Genomic DNA, 23,084 nt, shown 5'->3' on the forward strand with positions numbered 1-23,084 from the left:
AGAAGCACTGCCCATTCATTGCAACGGGCAGGAGTGGTGTAGGAGCGATATGCAGTATGCAGCACTTTTTCTAACATCCCGCAAGTGCACTGCCTCAGTATGAAATCTTTCACATTCGGACGGCATGGGAGGGAGTTTTCAGGGGCTTTAAAGGCGCTATTTCTAGTGCTAAAATGCCTGAAAACTGCCTCAGCATGACAGGGGGTCTTAGAGGTCTGCTATGTTTTTTGGGGGACCTATGGGGTATCCATTTTTTTTTTTTTAAAGCCAGCAGGGAAATGTAATTTGCCGGCAAGTTGAAACACTGTTTTTCCTATGTAAATGTCAGTGCTTTACAAAATCAGTGCTCATGTTTTTGCATTGGTAAGTTTTCCAGTGCCCACCTCACATTCTATTTGTTTTACAATCCCTTGCATATCAGCCCGGAAAATCGGCATTTCAATTTGACAGATTCGGCTCTTATTGATTTTAATGGGGGTTGGGTTTTGCATCCGAACATTGATAATGAATCCCAGAGCAGTTTGGTACATCTCTACTTCTAGTTAATATTGGCACACTCAGGCTTTCAGCCTGTCACACACAGACTGAGTCCTACACACACAGCTACTCCCTGTAGCTGACTATTCTGAGGAATGGGTAGTCCTGCATGCCAGACTATTTGCCCATTTGTGGGGAAAACAACCACTTTACAATCAGTCTTACAGCTGCTCACATGCTACTTGCATGCTAAACTACACTCTATACATGTTATAATATTCATCACAATGTTAAAGCAATCAGTGTGACAAATGCGGATGTCAGACCCCTTCCCTTCTCACCAACACGTGACAAAAGACTGGCCAATCTGAGACCACACTGTCACTTACATAACTTTTTTTTTTCTCTTTTTTTTTCTTTTTTTACCACTTCAGACTCCACCAGCGCACGAGACCTGCTCATGGTTTTAGCTTGTATCGTCTCTCAGGTTTCGCATCATTTGTGGTTTGCTTTTGTTCTTTATTTGTTTTATTTTATCAAAATTCCAATTGTATTGGCCATTTCACTTCCATTAAGGAACAGCCAAATACATTTCCATAAATAATATTTTTTTTTTAGAAAATTCCCGCTAAGGCCCTCCTTCCCGCCCCTCACCCCCTACACCCCCTCCCCCGTCCCCCCCTGATCTGTTCCCTCACCTCAAGCTTCACATTTCACATTTTTCATCTGTCTGTTTCAGTCATTTCCTGCGCAAATTTCTCTGATGTTTTAAAAGCTCTCCATTTATCCCATATTACACTATATCTTTCGTCCCACCCTAGCTCAGCGTGGCCAAGGTACTCCATTTCTGCTATATGATCCACTCGATATATCCATTATTTTATAGATAGTCTCGTTGGGTGCAAACACTTTTTTGGAATGAATCCCTTTGCCGCATTGAGCAAGACCGGGACCAAAGTTTTTTCATATTGTTTTTTTGTTTTATTAGTATCATGAAATAGACATGTCAGGGGATTTTGTGGGATCTTTTCCCCAGTTATTTCTTCTATGTACCCCAGTATCTCCTCCCAGTACTCTTGTATTCTCGGGCAATCCCACCAAATATGCATGGTCGTTCCTTTTTGTTTGCAATTCCTCCAGCATAGCGGAGAGTTATTTGTATGGATTTTACTCATTCTCTCTGGCGTAAAGTGCCAACGTACCATGCACTTGTAATTTGCTTCAATTGTTCCAATGTCAAAAGCATAGTTGAATACTGCCACTTACATAACAATGCCACTCTCAGCTGCACATGGCACCAATGGCAGCCCGTAATGCAGGGTGCGGGGTCGCCGCCCCCCTATCCATGCGTTCGGCCCCCTAATCTACTTTTTTTGAAGCACATGATTAGAGCCAGTGGCTTCAAAATAGGGTGGGATCACCCAGTTGTGTAACAATAGCAAATGAATAGTCACTATTTTCACACTGATTCTCCTCACAGCCAATCAGGAAGCGAGTCCTGAGACCCATTTCCCTATTGGACGAAAAGCATAAGCGATCCTTTTGGCCTAGGAGGAGGGAGGAAGAGGAGGGAGGAGACCCAGGGGAAGCCCAACCGACCCACCAGCCACCACTGGAAGACGGAGGGGGGACACAGAGGGCGGAACACGGAGGAGAAGGAGGGGGAAGCCTACAACATGTCAGTCTAGGGACAGCACAGGGTAAGTGAGCCTGACGACTGTGGGGGAGCTGTGGGTATGGTGCGCGGTGCGGCCTGGAGCGACAGGGGTCCATGATCAGGTCCATCTGCCATTCTCCCCGACCGATGGAGCACCAGCTGCCACAGCCCGAGATTTTCCAGCTTGCGGGACCACAATTTAGGTGCCAGCAGCCTGAGAGCGATTTTCACTGGGTTAAGTTAATTAAGCAATTAACCCTTTAAACTTTAAACTGCCACTAGATATGGCTGGCCTATCACTCGTTCACAATATTAGCAAGAACAGTTATAAAAAATAAACATCTGTGCACACACTGTCACCACAGACAGGTATGTTCAGAGATTTATCACACAGTAGCACTCTTCAAGAGACAGGGATTATTTTAGTTTTCATTATAAGCTTTAGAGAAAGTTTCAACACTTTTCAAAATAGGGTTTAATAAGGAAAAGGTCAAAGTAATGAAAATAAAATATTTACAGAAAGTGTTAGGAAAGAAACAAAGAGACCATAAAGCAACAGAGAAGAAATAAAAAAATAATTTTAAAATAATACTTGGAACGTTCTGTTTCAACAGATTTCAGTCAATAAGCAAGGTGGAAGATTGGCTATCATAACTTGACAGGTCTTCAGTTGCTTGATGGTACACAAGAGCTCCCACAATGTGTTGGTCTTCCTGTTTTCTTTGGTATCCCCTTTGATACACCCTCTTTGTGTTGACAGAGGGGGTGACAAATTAAGCGTCTGAGGAGGGTTGCTGGGATGTCACCGCATTTATGACCAAGACGCCGTTTTCTATAGGTATTCATATCTCTGAATACCTACCGTTGGCTAGCATGCATATTATTGTCCATCATGAAATTAACTTAGAAATGGCCAGTTCGCCTAGGGGATGAATTTGGCTGGTTCTGCTCCTGGTACTAGGTACTAGGTTAAAGATGTTTGGGCTCACATCGCTATGTCTGGGCTCAAAGAGCTACAAATTAAATGCGGGAGATACATATGTCTATTGTATATCCTGGCTGTGCTGTCATGATTTTGGAAATTATGGAATATACTGGGATGATAGATTCTACCAAGAGACAGATATGTGTATTGTAAGGATTTCAACTGAGCTATTTATGACCCAATGTCTGTTAACTCTCTCGTCACTCAAGCAGGAAGCTCTGCAATTTTATGGGCCATGAGATGTGAACTGAAAGGAGGAGGGAGGGGGAGAGAAGAAAGGGTCACTGTGCTTATGCCCTTCACATGACAACATGGCTGAGATGATCTGAGACATGAACAAAATGGATGTCGCATACAGCTTTTCATGGGCCCAATGCGTACAACCATTTCAATCAGTAAAATTAATTCTGTTTGGATAATATTGGTTTTTGTGCTTCAGTTTTTTCTGTGTACTACTTTATTAAATAGGCCCATAAAACTTTTGTACGTAAATACATAAATAAATCAATAAAATCGCTCTTCACTATTATTATGTCTGCAGCACAACGATATACAGGTGCTCTTAAGGACAACAGTTAGCTGTGTAATTTGTATAAGCAGCTCTTCTTCTAGTCTGTAGCAATTCAGAAAAGATGTATTTTGTTGTTTGTTTGAACCAGTATTTATTGTCTAGACTGTGTACCTTTCCAAGGTCTAATTTACCAATGCTTCCCTTATGATCCTGGCTACATTCTGCATGATAAATGCATGCATGGTGCTTATGTATTCTGTTATCTGTTTATACTCATAAGAGCTGCCTATTGTTTCACAATGGTTTTAAGTATCTATTTTAGCTATTCTTTGAATTCATAACAATGCGCTTAAATACCCTGGTGTCTTCGTTTATGCTGCCGATCGAGGAAGCAGCATCATGGCTTTTACTGTAACAAAATACACATACACATTGCTGTTGTTCAGCACAATTCATGGTACAGTGAAGCATTGAATATGCTTTTACTCTTTGTATCTCTTTATTAATAAAACAGTATATTATATATGTGAATTTATATACTATATTACCAAAAGGAATTTGGGATGCCTGCCTTTACACACATATAAACTTTAATGTCATCCCAGTCTTATTCCCTAAGGTTCAATATTGAGTTGGCCCACCCTTTGCAGTTATATCAGTTTCAACTCTATTGGGAAGGCTTTCCACAAGGTTTATGAGTGTGTCTATAGGAATGTTTGACCATTCTTCCAGAAGCGCATTTGTCAGGCACTGATGTTGACCGAGAAGGCTTTGCTCATAGTCTCCGCTCTAATTCATCCCAAAGGTGTTCTATCGGTTAAGGTTAGGACTCTGTGTTGGCCAGTCAAGTTCCTGCACCCCCAACTTGCATATCCATGTATTTATGGACCTTGCTTTGTGCACTTGTGTGCAGTCATGCTGGAACAGGAAGGTGCCATCCCAAAACTATTCTCACAAAGTTGGGAGCACAACATTTTACAAAATCTCTTGAGATGAAGAACAACCCCACACCATAATCGCCTCTTGGACCAATGCACAAAGCAAGGTCCATATATACATGGATGAGCAAATTTGGGGTGAAGGAGCGTGGCTGGCCTGCACAGAGTCCTGACCTTAACCCAATAGAACATCTTTGGGATGAATTACAGCAAAGACTGCAAGACCAGCCTTCTCGTCCACTTCAGTGCCTGATCTTACAAATGCGCTTCTGGAAGTATGGTCAAACATTCCCATAGACACACTCTAAAACCTTGCGTACAGCCTTCTTCGAAGAGTTGAAGCTGTTATAGGGTGGGCCAATTCAATATTGAACCCTAATTGCTAATATTGTGAATGGGTGATAGGCCAATCCTATCTGGTGGCAGTTTAAAGTTTAAAAGGTTAATTGCCTAATTAACATAACCCAGTGACAATCGCTCCCAGGCTGCTGGCAATTAGATTGCGGTCCCACGAGCTGGAATATCTTTGTGCTGGGAAGTGGCGTCTGGTGCTCCATCGGTTGGGGAGGGACGGCAGACGGACCCGACCATGGGCCTTCCCATTGCTCCAGCCCGCACTACAAACCATACCCACACCTCTGGTGCGTGGTTCACCTGTGCGTGTAAAGGCAGGTGCCCCAATACTTACTTTCGTAATACAGTATATACAGTATATATATATATATATATATATATATATATATATATATATATATATATATATATATATGCATTTAGGCCTCTCGATGTGGTGAAGATGACTTGCTCAAGTTCAAACTGAGCATCAGAATGGGGAAGAAAGGGAATTTAGGTGACTTTAAACGTGACATGGTTGACAGTGCACAGATCTACAGGGATTTTTATGTATAACCATCTCTAGGGTTTACAGAGAATTGTCCAAAAAAGGGAAAAAATCCAAAGAGCGGCAGTTGTGTGGATGAAAATGCCTTCTTGATGTCAGAGGTCAGGGGAGAATGGGCAGAGGTCTTAATTTTAGCTGCGACATTCACGTGGTAGAGTCAGAATTTGGCATACACAACTTGAAAGCATGGATCCATCCTGCCTTGTATCAACGGTTCAGGTTAGTGGAGGTGATGTAATGGTGTGGGGGATATTTTCTTGGCACACTTTGTGCCCCTTAGTACCAATTGAGCATTGTTTTAAATGCCACTTGTTGCTGACCATGGCAGTCCCTTTATGACTACAATGTACCCATCTTCTGATTGCTACTTCCAGCAGGATAATGTCACAAAGTTCAAATCATCTCAAACTGGTTTCTTGAACAGGAAAATTAGGTCACTGTACTCCATTGGCCTCCAAGGTCACCTGATCTTAATTCAATAGAGCATCTTTGGAAGGTGGATATTTGCATTATGGGTGTGCGCAAGGGGTGTGTCAGGTGTGACTGGGCACACCCTAATCCTGGGGTTGACAACCTGTAAATTGCGATCTACCTGTCGATCACGGGTGGCAGGTAAACAACGATCTTTCCTTGTCGACCCCCGAAAGCTGGATCGGAGAGGAGGTGGAGGATGGAATTTAGTGGAACCGATCTGTATTTTTCTCCTGCAGCAGCTGAAAGTAGGCTTCTCCTCCTCTCCCTCTTGCTGAAATTCAGCTGCCACCGGAGGAAAATAAAGGTGAACATTACCAATATATGCCACCCCTCCTGTCCCTGTTTCTCTTCTTTCTCCCGCCCGGGTCCCTCTGTGTGCTCTCTTGCTCCTGCATGGATGGAGAGCAGGGAAGAGGCCAGTAAATATGTCACACATGCATGTGTGTTGATGCTTTGAGGTGCACACCCTAATGCAATAGGCTGCGCACACCTATGGTGTGCAGCCAACAGATCTGGAGCAACTGTGTAATGCTATCATGTCCATATGGACCAAAATCCCTGAGGAATGTTTCCAACACCTTGTTGAATCTATGGCATGAAGAATTATGGCAGTTCTGAAGGCAAAAAGGAGTCCAACCCAGTACTAGCAAGGATTACCTACAACAAGTGTTAGTTGTGTATATATATATATATATATATATATATATATACACCCTAAAACCCCTCCTCTCATTATCACCCACATGTGATGACATTAACAAGTGAAAATGTCAAAGTTCCAGCTAAAAACAATCATGTAAAAATTTCCAAATTTGGGAGAACAAAAAACAACAACAGAAGTACCTGCAGAATAGAAATAAACCTATCCAGGCACTAAAGACAAAAATAACACTGCATGGCAGAATACAATGCTACCTATGGGCACACATGCTGAGGCAGAAATTGAGTAGGAGAGCATGTTGAACATGTAATGTGTATAGGAAAAAGTACAGGGGGGGGGGGAGCCTGCGGCTCCAGGAATATAGATTATTAGACAAGAACAGATAAGTACTAAATTAAACTCTGCAAGAGAGAGAAACACAGGGGCGAGCGTCAGGCCTTGTACACACGGCCAGACATGTCCGATGAAAACGGTCCGCGGACCGTTTTCATCGGACATGTCTGCTGGGATGTTTTGGTCTGATGTGTGTACACACCATCAGACCAAAATCCCTGCGGACAGAGAACGCGGTGACGTATATGACACCGACGTTCTCTGACGCGGAAGTTCAATGCTTCCACGCATGCGTCGAATCAATTCGACGCATGCGCGGGATTTCGGGCCGCTGGTTATACGTCATAACCAGCGGACATGTCCGATGAGTCATACTGACCATCGGACATGTCCGACGGACATGGTTTCAGCGGACAAGTTTCTTAGCATGCTAAGAAACTTTTGTCCGCTGGAAACCTGTCCGCTAGCCCAGGAATCCGGTCCGGTAGGCCCTACACACGGTCGAACATGTCCGCGGAAACTGGTCCGCGGACCAGTTTCAGCAGACAAGTTTGGTCGTGTGTACGAGGCCTTACAGTAACTGATCACTGTGATAGCCATTCAGAGGCTACCACAGCGATCAGGTGACCCAGAAACAGTAGTTTCGGTTCCCAATCATTAGTACAGAAACCAGGGCTCCTGCTGAGATACTGGTCTCTGTGCACAGCGTACACCCAGCACAAAGACAAATACCTATGGAAAAAAAGCCCAGCCCAATGAGGACGCATATTTGAGTACTGTTGGCAACAAGTGGTTAAACAGGTGGGCTCACAGCAGCCATATTGTCAGTGCCTGGTGGAGATCTGTGTAGGTAGAGATGCTGTTTTTTAGTTTTTGTTGTTTTTTGTTTTAATCTTGGCATTAATACATGGTCCCCCAGTGACTGGCTCCCAATGCTCCGTTGCGATAGTTGATTTTTTGACAATAGGAGCCAGAGCAGCAAGCGGCTGCAAGTTGTGTGCAGAGAGTTTATGAGAAGATTGTCTGGAGGACACAGACAAGGGCTTAAAAGGGTAAGGCTAGAGCAGTAGTGTTGAATATGTAAGCCAGGAGGCTGAATGTCATTTGTGTATTTGATGGAAGACCAATGCTGAAAACCCCTGCAAGGGAGGCTCATTTTGATTTCTGGAACTGTGTTGAACTTTGTTTTACTAAAACTGGTCAAGAAAAGCCCTTAAAAATTAAAATTCAGTGGATGTTTCCTTAGCTGTATAATTTGAAGCGAGTTCTCACACCGGTCATATCAAATATTTCACTTTCGCTATAGTTCAGGAGATTGTGTACAATCCCCTTGTCATGTAGGCCTAATAATTGACACTGCTATGCAAAATGATAAATGAATGCTTGCAATATCCTTATCTATATAATTAGTGATTGATTCTTACCTCCTTTTGCCTTTAGTGATAAAAAAATTGATTACCTTTCATGAATTTGGCCAGCGTCTGTGGCTGGTCTGGGTTTTTGACAAGTTCCCCTTCCATTCAAGTGTCTGTTATTGTATCAGTTTCTAATTTGATCAATTGACTAATACTTCCCTGCCCCATCTCCCTATAAATTTAGATCAGCTCTTGGGGAAGTCTCAGACAGGGGGTCAGTCGCGGCAATAATGTTTATTTTCTTAGTGTTTCTTTAAGGCGTGTCGTAGCAGTTTCAACACAGCAGTTTAACCACTTAATTTAATTTATTAATTTTTTTTTTCTCCCCTTAGATTCCTGCTCGTTCGGTCTAGGGGAATCGGCTATTTGTATTAAAATATGAGCAGTACTTACCCGTTTTCGAGCTGCATCTTCTTCCGTCGCTTCCGGGTATGGGTCTCCGGGAGCGGGCGTTCCTTCTTGATTGACAGTCTTCCGAGAGGCTTCCGACGGTCGCATCCATCGCGTCACTCGTAGCCGAAAGAAGCCGAACGTCGGTGCGGCTCTATACTGCGCCTGCGCACCGACGTTCGGCTTCTTTCGGAAAATCGTGACGCGATGGATGCGACCGTCGGAAGCCTCTCGGAAGACTGTCAATTAAGAAGGAACGCCCATTCCCGCAGCCCATACCCGGAAGCGACGGAGAGGATGCATCTCGTAAACGGGTAAGTACTGCACATATTTTAAAACAAATAGCCGATTCCCCTAGAGAAAACGAGCAGGAATCTAAGGGGAAAAAGTGCCCTCTAAGGGTGAACCCCCGCTTTAAGGACCGAGCCTGTTTTTCAGATTCGGTGTTTACAAGTTTAAAACAGGATTTTTTGCTAGAAAATTACTTAGAACCCCCAAACATTATATATTGTTTTTTTCTAACACCATAGAGAATAAAATGGCAGTCATTGCAATACTTTTTGTCACACCGTATTTGCGTAGCGGTCTTACAAGTGCACTTTTTTGGGAAAAAGACAACAGTAAAGATAGCCCAATTTTTTTTTATATTGTGAAAGATAATGTTAAGCAGAGTAAAATGATATCCAACATGTCACACTTCAAAATTGCACCCGCTCGTGGAATGGGGTCAAACTTTTACCCTTAAAAATCTCCATAAGCGACGTTTAAAAAAATTCTACTGTATAGATTGCATCTTTTGAGTTACAGAGGAGGTCTAGAAAATGTTTTCATTTGAAAATATGACAACAAAAATGTGCCTTTAAGAAGTGACGTTTTGACGTCGCTTCCGCCATGCTATGCTATGGAGATGGGTGGGGGCCATCTTGCCCTCACTCGTATCCATGACACAGAGGGAGAAGGACCCGATCGCCTCTCCTGCCGCCTATAACGGTGATCTTGCAGTGAATGCACCGCAGAGATCACCATTATTGTTTACCGGATCGGCCACGGAGAAGATGGACAGCAGCTGCTGCCGTTACTGAGATATCCATCTTTAAAGTGCCGATGTATATGTACATGAGCCGGTCCTAAAGCAGGATAACTAAAGCAATATGAAGAAACAACAAGAACTCTGATCCACTCTGGAAAGACGGAAAGCAAACCAGCATTTGATATTTCATTTCCTATAAAGTATGATTCCTACTCTCTTTCTGCTAATATGTTCCCTCTACTCTTCCTTCTCACATTAGTGTTCTCTGTTCCCGAATTGTCCTTACTTTACCCCTCCTCTCTACCCCACAGCTTATACATATCACCCTCTCCCTGTTAATGCACCCATCACCTTCTGCAAATACTGAAATCCACATGTTGACCTAAACACCAGGGCAGTGAGAAATGTGCGCTCATACACATCCAGCTCCCATTGAACTTTCCTCACCCTCCTTCTCCTAATCTTATGGGACATTTTTCTCAATTCTGGCCCTCCATTTTCAAACCTCAACCCCCATATCTGCCACCCTTCCTTCACTGGCAACAGCCACAATCCACTTAGTTTAATTTCTACGGCTCTTCTCTACCTTTAACTCTCTGCTTTGTCCCCACCCCCTCGCTACCAATTAACTCAATCACTGCCCAAGAGATGGTCAATCACTTCAAAGACAAGACCAATGAAATACGTGAGGACACTGTACAGTAGACATGTGCATTCGATTTCGTCCGACTGCATTTTCATCCAAATTTTAGGTATTTTCGTTATCATTTTAACAAATGATAACGAAAGCACAGAAAAAGAAAACCGAAAGATCCGTAACAAAAAATGCTTTATTTTCGTTTTCGTTGCGTTCGAATGTGCCTAACCTTAACTCTATTAGTCCAATATTATTCTACATAAAGAGAAAAGATGTGACATAGAGAGAAAATATTCGACATAGAGAGACATGAAGATTCGACTAAGTAGCTAAAAACAACTGTAAAGTATGCCTGTGAAATAGTGCATGGTTCCCGTACTTAGAACTGTCTCTGCACAAAGTGTAATTTCTGAAGGAAAAAAAGTCATTTAAAAATCACTCGCGGCTAAAATGAATTGTCGGCTCCCAGCAATTCAGAGAGAATTCTTTTTTTTTTTAAATTCTATATTTTTATTTTCATTTTGTTTCTTTTCAAAAACAAAAACAAAGAGCAAGAAAGCGATACAGAAAACATAAGAAAAGGACTAGGCAAAGTCCTATACATCAACATATATATGGATATTACATTTGTTCTCTCTCTTCAACTTTATTTTCTATTCATAAATTACTTTCCGAAGGAGATTATAATATCTATATCACTAATAAATTCAGACCATTCCCCTAAGAGAGATATAATAAACAAAAATACTCACTACTTTTAACTAAATTTCCGACTTCCCCAAGTATTCCCTCTCCACCCTAATTATCCATATATTCTCTATATAATGGACTAATTCCCTCAGTATCCCTGTCACGCTTCCTTCCTCATTTTAAACCCCTCCTTTCCCTCCCCTATTATCCCCACCTCTAGACCCCCATCTCCACCTCATCTCCTCCTCCGGCCGTGGATATCCATAGACCGGGGAGAAAAAAAAAAAAGATTTTTTTTTTAAATATAACTATAACAATAATAAAGGAGAGAAAAAAAAAAACATACATCGACCCTCCCCCCCTCTGCTGTCTCCCCCTGAACGCAATATAATCTCTCTTCTATTTCAGAGAGAATTTATTCATAAAAAAAAAAAAAAAAGCGTGGGGGTCCCCCCAAATTTAATTACCAGGCCCTTCAGGTCTAATATGGATATTAAGGGGAACCCCGCCGTCAAATTAAAAATAAAATGATGTAGGTTTCCCCCCAAATATCCATTCCAGACCCTTCAGGTCTGGTGTTGATTTTAAGTGGAACTCCACCTCCAATTTTTTAAAAAAATGGCGTGGAGTTCCCCCAAAAATCCACACCAGACCCCTTATCCGAGCACGCAACCTGGCTGGCCGCAGAAAAGAAGGGGGACGAGAGAGTGCCCCCCCTCCTGAACCATACCAGGCCACATGCCCTCAACATGGGGAGGATGTCCCCATTTTGATGGGGACAAGAGCCTCATCCCCACAACCCTTGCCCGGTGGTTGTGGGGGTCTGCGGTTGGGGGGCTTATCAGAATCTGGAAGATCCCTTTAACAAAGGGGACCCCAGATCCTGGCCACCCCCCTATGTGAATTGGTAATGGGGTACATTGTACCTCTACCATTTCACTAAGGAAGTTTAAATAGTTGTAAAAAAGTACACACACCGTGGAAAAATGTCCTTTATTAAGAAAAAATAAATAAATCCAGCGGTGGTAATCCACTCTCCACGTTGTCGGTATCCAACGAGGGGTGATCTCCTCTCCGCCGGGGTCCAGCAATGAGATGTCCATCCAGGTCCGGGATCCAGAGTGCAGCATCGCCGGCCGCCTGTCTCCACCGGAGACAGCCCGGTGAATGACGCAACTGAAGCTAGTGACATTTCTCATATAGGTGAGGCGGGGCCATCCGTCACGTGACCCCTCCCCCCTCTGATGCACGGGGAAGCCTGGGCTTCCCCAGTGACGTAGCAGAGGGTGTGTCAGAGGGGGACAGGGTCACATGACAGGTGGCCCCGCCTCACCTATATAAGAAATGTCACAGCTTCAGCCACATCATTCGCCGGGCTGTCTCCGGTGGAGACAGGTGGCCGGCGATGCTGGGTTCTGGATGGATGGAACTTCTCATCGCTGGACCCCGGCGGAGAGGAGATCACCCGTCGCTGGATACCGACAACGTTGGAGCAGGGAGCGGGGACCGAGAGTGGATTACCACCACTGGATTATTATTTTTATTTAAATAAAGTACTTTTTTCCACGGTGTGTGTGTGTTTTTTTTACAGCAGAGGTGATCAAATACTACCAAAAGAAAGCTCTATTTGTAGGAAAAAATGGACGTCAATTTTGTTTGGGTACAACGTTGCACGACCGCACAATTGTCAGTTAAAGCGACGCAGGGCCGTATTGCAAAAAATGACCTGGTAATTAAGGGAGAAAATCTTCCGGTCTGTAAGTGGTTAAAGCAATGAAATACAAAGTAAACATTACCTTCAGAGTCGGTTCACACTAGGGCGACACGACTTCCAGCGCGACTTTCAGAGGCGACTCCGACACGACTTGAGCATGAACCACAGGGCGATCTGGGGCGATTTACAATACGACTTGAAGTCGTCTCCAGGACAGGAGACTTTCCAGTGGCCAATCAAACAACAATCAGCTCTAGGGGATGGAGGGGGAGGGAGAGGTTTGCCTGAGAAATGTATGTTCTCTTCCTGGAAAGTTGCTTCAGTTAAGACAGTGATCAGACTTGGATCAGACTTGGAGGCGACTTCCATTGAAATCAATGGGTACAAATCGCCTACAAGTCGGATTGAAGTAGTACAGGAACTTCTTTTGAAGTCAGAGCGACTCGAGTCGTGTGTATTAACACCGCTCTTATTCACTTGCATTGTTTTTCTCGACAGCGCGACTTGGGACGACTTGAGGCGACTTCAAGTCGGATCCCAAGTCGCCCCAGTGTGAACCGGCTCTCAGTGATATCCCTTATCTGGTGATTTTTTTTAACCTTACTAAAATTGTCTTTTCCTACAGTGATGAGAAATCAAAGAAACAGCATTTTGTTGTCAATGTTTCGAAAGAACTCAGTCTATCTTTCTCAGGACTGAGCTCTGTTAAAACGTTGACAACTAAATGCTGTTGTTTTGGTTTATTTCCTCTGAAAGACCCATTAGTGCCTCTAAACCTCTTTTTTTTGTATGGCTATCCACTTGTGGATGAGCACCTGAGCATTTACCTTACCCATAGAGTACAATGGCTACCCTTTGGTACTGTTTAATGTTTTCTTTAACCACTTAAGCCCTGGACCATTATGCAGCTAAAGGACCAGGCCCTTTTTTGCAATTCGGCACTGCGTCACTTTAACTGACAATTGCGCGGTTGTGCGACGTGGCTCCCAAACAAAATTGACGTCCTTTTTTTCCCACACTCGCACGTTCACAACCCATGGCTGGGCTTCTTAAAGGGGACATACCTGTACGTCCATATGCCCAGCCATGCCATTCTGCCAACGTATTTAGTCGTGCGGCGGTCCTTAAGCAGTTAAATAGCAATGTTTGTAAAGTACACTAATGTCCAACCAGCACAAATAGTAATCACATATACTGTATGTATTCCATAATCATATAAATGACAAACAATTTCTATTTTTGCATTATTGCATTATTGCTTTTAGCCTATTGTTTATTATCCTGTAAAAAAATCTAACAGCTCATATTTATAATCATTGCATATTCCTAAAAGAAGGTATTGATTAGCACTTGAAGTTTTCATTTTCAATAGTAAGATTAATAAGCAGCTTTTTTAGAGTAGAATTTTGCAGGTCTTGTATCTATGGCTTTTTTTGCAGATATTTCCAGAAAAACATTTAGGCTGTAAAATCTCAACAACTCATTGATGTGAACTTACTATGATACCAAAGAGGAAGAGTGGGAAAAAATATGTAGAAGTTATATGAAAAAATATTTATATATACATTACATAAGGATTTACTTAGTATGGGGTGTTTATGTGAGGGTAATGATACTGTTTGTAAGCAGCCTAAAATCATGTATTAACATATGTCTTATGCCGCGTACACACGATAATTTTTTGGGTTGTAAAATGACGTTTTTTAAAAATGTCATTTAAAATGAACGTGTGTGGGCTTCAGAGCATTTTTCGGGTTCTGAAAAACGGGCAAATTTTTTTTCGAACATGCTCCATTTTTTCTGCACGTTTTTAAACAATGTCGTTTTTCGGGTTGTAAAAAATAATCGTGTGTGGGCTTTAATGACGTGAAAAACCCGCGCATGCTCAGAAGCAACTTATGAGATGGGAGCACTCGTTCTGGTAAAACTACCGTTCGTAATGGAGAAGGCACATTCATCACGCTGTAACAGACAGAAAAGCGCAAATCGTCTTTTACTAACACAAAATCAGCTAAAGCAGCCCCAAGGGTGGCGTCATCCGAATGTAACTTCCCCTTTATAGTGCCGTCATACGTGTTGTACGTCACCTTGCTTTGCTAGAGCATTTTTTTTTCAGTATCGTGTGTAGGCAACGTTGTTTTAATGATGAAGTTGAAAAAAACATTGTTTTTTCTAGAGGCTGAAAAACATTGTTTTTTACAACCCGAAAAATGATCGTGTGTACGCGCCATAACAGGTACATGTACTGTATTTTAATTTCCCCCATGCTAGATTTTAAAATACATCACTTTCACAAAATTTGTTCGAATACATTTTAAAGTATGCGTTCAGAAAACTGAACAAAATAACAAAAAATATATGTATTAAACGCGGCACAAATTTTCGAGTTTTTTTCTTTTGGTTTCTTTTTTTTTGGTTTCTTTCTATTATCTGGTAAAGAATTAACAGCTTTACATTGTTCAGAACCATTTGGTGTGTAACAGTAAATGAATTGTACACGACAAGGGTGACACATCAAGGATAACAATACACATTTCTTACATAGAGCAGTGGGGATTACTTACCCTAAACCCAACTGATGACAAATATTATTGGAAATCTCTTCATTCCAGAGATCGAAACATGCTGTATGCCATTGATTGTCAACTTTGAACTCAACTAATCCACTTGAACTGCTGTTGGATATACGCACTATAAAAAGAAAAATTAATTTAATTTTTTTTACTTACGTGTATGAGAAAATAAATTACTATTTATATATATTTTTACTGCATTTCTGGTTTATTTGTTAGTGCCTAGTGCTCCAAGAGTATATGTTTTCATTACAATTCTTTAAAGCTCATGTCTTCCTCTCTAACAGATTTGGACTGGGCTAGTAATCTGTTTATAATAAAGTTACCCAACTTGACCTATGCCTACAGAGCAGCTTTCAGGGGTACTGTATATACAGCTATATCAGTTTTTGCTGGAGAGGTAATGTGAATGTAAACCTCAACAACAAACTTCTCTTATGTGCTGATTTTTGATCTGCTGTATACCGAGAAAAGCATTTTGTTATATCTGTTTAACCACTTGCCGACCAGCCGCCATTGTTATACGGCGACAGGTTGGCTCTCCTGCGCAAATCACCGTAGCTGTTCAGTGGCTCGCGCAGGCCCAATAGTGGGCATGCCTGCTGTGTGCTGGGGAGCGTGCAGGTGGGTCGGGTGGATTTGATGTCCGCCGGTGACACGCAATCGCCTTGTACAGAGGCAGAATGGGGATCTGCCTTTGTAAACAAGACGGATCTCTATTCTGACAGCAGACACGGCAGAGATCTACTGTTCCCAGTGATTGGGAACAGTGATCTCTGTCATGTCCCTTGCAGCCCACCCCCTACAGTTAGAACACACCTAAGAAACACAGTTAACACCTTGATCACCCCTAGTGTTAACCCCTTCTCTGCCAGTGTAATTTTTACATTGATCAGTGCATTTTTATAACACTGATCAATGTAATAATGTCACCGGTCCCCAAAAAAGTGTCACAGTCCCACTAAAAATCGCAGATCGCCACCATTACTAGTAAAAACAATAATAATAAAAAAGTTCCTAAATCTATCCCCCAGTTTTTAGACGTGATAAGTTTTGCGCAAACCAATCAAAATACGTATATTGCATTTTTTTTTTCCAAAAATATGTACAAGAATATATATCGGCCTAAACTGATGTATGCATTTATATATATATAGTCGACGCATTCTTGGAAGCATTGAACCTAATTTTTTTCAGCATGTCGTTGTGTTTTACGTCACCGCGTTCTGACACGATCGGTTAATTAACCGATGGTGTGTAGGCACGACGGACCATCAGTCAGCTTCATCGGTTAACCGATGACAACAGTCCTTCGGACCATTCTCATCGGATGGACTGATCGTGTGTACGAGGCCTTAGGGAGGGAATATCACCCCAGGACAAGATTATACCAATAAAGCCAGTAGCTAGTTGGAATAGCCAGGGTCCTCCAAAAATCAATCATTCGATTTGAAAAAACTCACAATTAGTTTATTTTACCAATACATTTTGAAATTTTACTTGTAAAGTCAGCAAACACAGGTGAGGTACATATAGATTGGCACCATAAAAGCATTCATCTATTGGCAATATCTTACCACAGTCCTTTTCATCTGACCCATCAGGACAATCGTGGTGCCCGTCACAGACGCTCCTTTGTGAAATGCATTCACCGCTGTTACACTGAAATGATGTTGAATTGCAAGGAGCTGGAATGAAAAAAGTTTACGGTATATTCACATGCACAAAGCCAATTTGCTGCAGAATCATAATGAATCAAAGTTTTACAACAGTCCCATTTAAGAAAAGTTGGTCATTAGTTTAACTTCTGTCAAATGGGAATTGCCATAGATGGACTGAAATTTGTCCAGTTCCTGCTGAAATGATTGAATTTCCATCCATCCATGGCCAGCTTTAGTTATTGAACTTTGCCCTATGCAGTGGCGGTGTGTCCATAAGGGCGCACGGGCGCCGCCCCCTCTCTCCAGCCAACCCCTCTGTGTATATAGGATAGGTTCATGCATTGTATGAATCTATCCATGGCCACTGTAGAAACCCATTATTCAGGCATCTGGCCCCTTTCAGTCACTGGGCGTCTGAATTATAGTGGCAGTTTTTTTTTATGCACCTGATTAGGCTTCAAACAGGTGAACTGCGAACGCAAAGCATTGTGCTTGCAGTTCACCCAGGTGGGTTAGCAAAGCAAATGAATATTTGCTTTGCTAGCACTGAACCGCCTCTCAGCCAATCTTGAGGCATGGATCTAATACCCATCATCCGATTGGCTGAAGGCACAGGCGTCCTGAATGGGAGAGAGCAGAGGAAACGAACAGGAGAGGACAGAGAGCCATGGAGGACACAAGAGCTCGCTGCCGTCACCTGCTGCATGTCCCACTGCTTGCCGCCATCACCTGCCACCAGGATGGGGTACGTGTGTGACAGTCAGACAGGGAGGGGGGGTCACACAGGCTACATATGATGGGCACACAGGCTACATATGATGGGCACACAGGCTACATATGATGTGTCACAGAGGTTACATATGATGGGCACACAGGCTACATATGATGGGCACACAGGCTACATATGATGAGCCACAGAGGCTGCATATGATGGGCACACCGGCTGCATATGATGGGCACAGAGGCACAAATGATTAGTCACAGAGGCGACATATAATGGGCACACATGCTACACATGGTGCTGGGCACACAGGCTGCATATGATGGGCACACAGGCGCTACATATGATGAGCACACAGGCTACACATGGTGCTGGGCACAAGCTGCATATGATTGGCACACAGGTTGCATATGTGGCACAGTGGCTGCAATTGATGGCACAGTGAGGCTGCAATTGATGTTTTTTTGAATTTCTGAATTTTTCAGTTTGTTTGCGCCCCCCTCACAAATTTAGAGCACCAATTGCCACTGGTCCTATTGAAGATTTTATAAACAAGATTTAGTATGGAAAAAGTATCCTTTCTTTTCGATATGCATCAAATGTTACTGTTTAATTTCATGTAATATTAAATATACTGTATATTATTTCATAAAATCTAAAGTTGATATGATTCATAACACTTAAGGGAAAGCTTAAGGCTGTGTTCACACTATCTGCGGAGCGGCTCACAGAAGGGGGTCTGGTGCATCCCCGTTCACCGTTTCAGGTCCGAATTAGGTCTGATTTTTTGCCTGAATTCGGACCTGAAACTGATCCAAAGACACATAGAACCTTTCTGACGTGCAGTCAGCGGCTACCCCGAAGATATGTGAACCGGCTCCATTGAGAGCTGGTCACACTGTCTTGTCATGCGAATTGGATGCAGTGAAACCAGCCTTTGAGATGTTGTCCTTTCAGCCCTGGTTCACACTGGGTACGATTTGGAACGATTTGAGATGCGATTTGACATGTCAAATCGCATCTCAAATCGGCGGCAATTGTCGGCAATGGCACTGTCCTAATCAGTGCGACGCTGCATCTGCGATTTCAAAAAGTAGTTCCTGTACTACTTTTTGCGATTTCGGGCCGCGATTTACATTAAATTGCGGCCGAAATCGCGGCAAATCGCGGCAAAATCTTTGGAGAGCTCCATTGTGCAGCCCTGACCAGCACTGCACGGTGTTTGCAGAAAAAATCCCAGCTGCATCCAGCTCCTCCAATTAATAGATGCCTTTATGTTTTAAACTTTAATAAATAATGTTATTCCACACTATGCAAATGCAAAAATAATATATCTATATTAGATTTTGGAGTGCCAACCAGGTAATGACAGTAGTTTAACCACTTGCTTACTGGGCACATAAACCCCCTTCGTTCCCAGGCAAAATTTGAGCTTCCGGCACTGCGTCGCTTTAACTGACATTTGCGCGGTCGTGCGACGTGGCTCCCAAACAAAATTGACGTCCTTTTTTCCCCACAAATAGAGCTTTATTTTGGTGGTATTTGATCACCTCTGCGTTTTTTTTTTTGCGCTATAAACAAAAAAAGAGCGACAATTTAAAAAAAATATATTTTTTTTTTACTTGTTGCTATAATAAATCTCCCATTTAAAAAAAAATAAAAAAAAAAAATTCTCAGTTAACCTCCCTGGCGGTATGATTCTTTCAGAAAAAACATGCTGAAAGCGGTACCATTATTTGCAAGGAAATTTGGCGTTTTATATTGTAGGTCTGTCATTTTTAGAAATAACTCACTTAAATCTGACCAAACAAGCTTCTAATAGACATCCCGGGTATGACATTTTTTTAAAAACAAAATTATAAATTATAATATAATAAATAATTATAAATAATTATAACAAATAATAATATAATTATAATAAAAATTATTCAATAATGTAATCAAATCAAAATCACTGAAATTTGCTAAGTTGCAGAATTGTTGCTGTCATTATTTTTTTTTTTTTATGACGAATTTCCCCACAAATCGCTATCGCACAATTCTGCAAGTGATTATAATTTATTATCGCTGTTTTTTAGCTGATCTAAAACAATTTTTGACATAAAGGGACACTTTTGGTTGCTATGGACAATCTACAGTTTGCAGGGAGAAAGAAACGTTTTTATTATATAAAATGACATGCATGACACTGGACAGACCACTAGGGACAAGGGGGGTGTGTTTTTTTTACATACAGTACTGTAATCTATAAGATTACAGTATACTGTATGTAAGGTGTTTGTTTACTTTTTTGAATTTGGCCCGGTTCTCCGTCCCCGTGCGTCGTAACGTCGCAGGGAACGGAGATCGGCGTCACACGGAGGCACTGTGTGAATCGAGCGAGGTCCTGCTCGCTCACACAGCGCGGTGGCATCGCTGGATCCAGGGACAAGGTAAGTAACTTTGCCTGTGGATCTAGCGAGGCAAGCCCGAGTCTGACTCGGGGTTACCGCTCGCAGCAGGAAAATCTAACCCCGAGTCAGACTCGGGAACACCGCCAGGCAGGTTAAGGCCGATACGTATTTTTCGACGTATTTTTGTAAAAAAAAAAAAAAATCGCAATAAGCGACTGGTTATAGCGCCTACAAAATGGGGAACAGAATTATGATTTTTTTTCATAATATTTTTTTTACTAGTAATGTCGGCGATCTGCGATTTTTATTGGGACTGCAATATTTCGACGGACGTATCGGACACTTTCGACACAAATTTGGGACCATTCACATTTATACAGCGATCAGTGCTATAAAAATGCACTAATTACTGTACAAATGTGACTGGCAGGGAAGGGGTTAACACTAGGGGGTGAGGAAGGGGTTAACTGTGTAGCCTGGGTGTGTTCTAACTGTGTGGGGGGAGGGGGGTGACTGGGGGAGGTGACCGATGCTGTGTCTCTATGTACAAGAGACACAGATCGGTCTCCTCTCCTCTAAGGCCCCGTACACACGACCGAGGAACTCGACGTGCCAAACACATCGAGTTCCTCGGCGAGTTCAGTGTGGAAGCCGCCGAGGAGCTTGGCGGGCTGACTTTCCTCATTGAACAACGAGGAAATAGAGAACATGTTCTCTTTTCGGCCCGACGAGTTCCTCGACGGGTTCCTCACTGAAAAGTGTACACACCACCGAGTTTCTCGGCAAAATCCAGCTCCGACCGAGTTTCTGGCTGAATTCTGCCGAGAAACTCGGTCGTGTGTACGGGGCCTGACAGCACGTGGAGCTCTGTGTATACACACAGAGCTCCACGTCCCTGCTGTTACCGGCTGTGTTCCCAACGATCGCGTGTACCCAGCGGACATCGCGGCCGCCGGGTACACGCATCGGGTCCCCAGCGATGCGGCGGCACAGTGGTTACCCGCCGCGCGCCCCCCAGTGGCGCGCTCAGGTAATGCATTTCAAATGACGTCCAAAGACGTCCACTTGGCACCTGAGAACCGCGCTGTTGACGTCTTTTGTCAATAGCGCGGGTCTCAAGTGGTTAAAGGAGCTTCACTCATTTTTGATGAACATGAATGTCAATTTGTCGATAAGACCTTTAAAGCCGTGTACACACGATTGGTTTGTCCAGACTGATGGACTGTTTTCATCGGACAAACCGATCGTGTGTGGGCCCCATCAGTCTTTTTTCCATCGGTGTTAAAAAATAGAACATGTTTTACATTTTTACTATGGATAAAAAAACGATAGAAAAATCTGATCGTCTGTGTGGAACTCTATCGGATAAAAATCCACGCATGCTCAGAATCAAGTCGACGCATGCTCGGAAGCATTGAATTTAATTTTTTTTGGCATGTCGAAGTGTTTTACATCACCGCGTTTTGGCACGGTCAGATTTTTGACTGAGGCCGCGTACACACGGCCGAGTTTCTCGGCAAAAACCAGCAAGAAGCTTGCTGTTTTTTTGGTTTTTTTGCCGAGGAAACCGGCCGTGTGTACACTTTTCAACGAGGAAACCGCCGAGGATCTCGTCGGGCCAAAAAGAAAGCATGTCTTCTTTTTTCCCGACGGCAATGGAGAAATTTGGCTCGCCGAGATCCTCGGTGGCTTCACAAGGAACTCGACGAGCAAAACGATGTGTTTTACCCGTCGAGTTTCTCGGCCGTGTGTACGAGGCCTAATGGTGTGTAGGCAAGACTGATGAAAGTCAGCTTCATCGGATATCCGACAAAAAAATCCATCGGATTAGATTCCATCAGATATCCGATTGTGTGTACAGGGCTTAACAGTTGTGTTAAGTCCTTTACATCTGTGCTTTTTAATTAAACACATGCTTTGAAATGACAGATTTATTTTGATTTATGTGGTCTAAGATACTTGTTAAATGGATTTTATCTGCTTGCAAATGTGTTGAAAGGGAATGTCTTCTACAAACCTAAGGATTGCTTTTCACCTTCTGTCAGAATCCTTGTCTCTCTGTACAGCTGGCAAATACAAATTACTACATACACTTTTCCTCCCTCTCATCTGAACATCTTTGCCAATTTTGATGCAGTGACTTGGCTTTAAGGTAAACCACAGACTCAAGTCCTATGGTTGACAGTCACTTCAAGTATGTAGTAAGGTAGAGAGTCTTAACTTACTCCTAAACAACCACAATCAAAAAAGATACCAAAAATAAAATAAAAATACCCCAATCAATGCTCGGCACTGCACATATTTAACAGAGTTTAGAAAACATACAGTAGCTAGTTGTATGTTTATATGTAGTGTAGGAGAAATGTGTAAAATTTGTATAATAATGTTTGCATGCAATGAATGAACTAAGCAGATAAACTGAAGCACAAGTTTTGTTGAATTTGAAAGTCACTGAAATGTTCCAATGTTAGCGAAATACATTTATTTCTTATCTTGGAGAGTAGAAACTGGTTAGAACGTTATAACACCATTTAGAATATAACAATAGAGCTGAGATGCATTCTTTAGTTCTGTGAAGGGGAACTGAACGTTCTAGATCAATTGCAGAGGTCTCAGAATAATAGGAAACATATATAGCTAGATTCAGGTACAGTTACGACGGGCGTATCAGTAGATACGCTGTCGTAACTCCGAATCCGCGCCGTCGTATATTTGAGCGTATGCTCAAACTGAGATACGCTTAAATGTTGCTAAGATACGACCGGCGTAAGTCTCCTACGTCGATGTATCTTAGCTGTCTATTTACGCTGGCCGCTAGGGGCGTGTACGCTGATTTACGCCTAGAATATGTAAATCAGCAAGATACGCCTATTCACGAACGTACACACGCCCGTCGCAGTAAAGATACGCCGTTTACGTAAGG

The 23,084-nt window shown here is 42.6% G+C and overlaps 1 protein-coding gene across 1 annotated transcript in view; it reads right to left on the reverse strand.

Annotated features, from left to right (window-relative positions):
- Positions 1 to 23,084, reverse strand: part of TMPRSS15 (transmembrane serine protease 15) — a 505,254-nt gene that overhangs the window by 184,178 nt on the left and 297,992 nt on the right. The window contains exons 17-18 of the mRNA XM_040338815.1: positions 16,964 to 17,074; positions 15,378 to 15,504 (exon numbers count right to left, since the gene is read on the reverse strand). Coding sequence (XP_040194749.1) covers positions 15,378 to 15,504; positions 16,964 to 17,074 — 238 coding nt within the window. The remainder of the gene's footprint in view (positions 1 to 15,377; positions 15,505 to 16,963; positions 17,075 to 23,084) is intronic.

Source organism: Rana temporaria, chromosome 2 (assembly GCF_905171775.1).
Source record: "Rana temporaria chromosome 2, aRanTem1.1, whole genome shotgun sequence".
In the NCBI taxonomy this organism is placed as follows: Eukaryota; Metazoa; Chordata; class Amphibia; order Anura; family Ranidae; genus Rana; species Rana temporaria.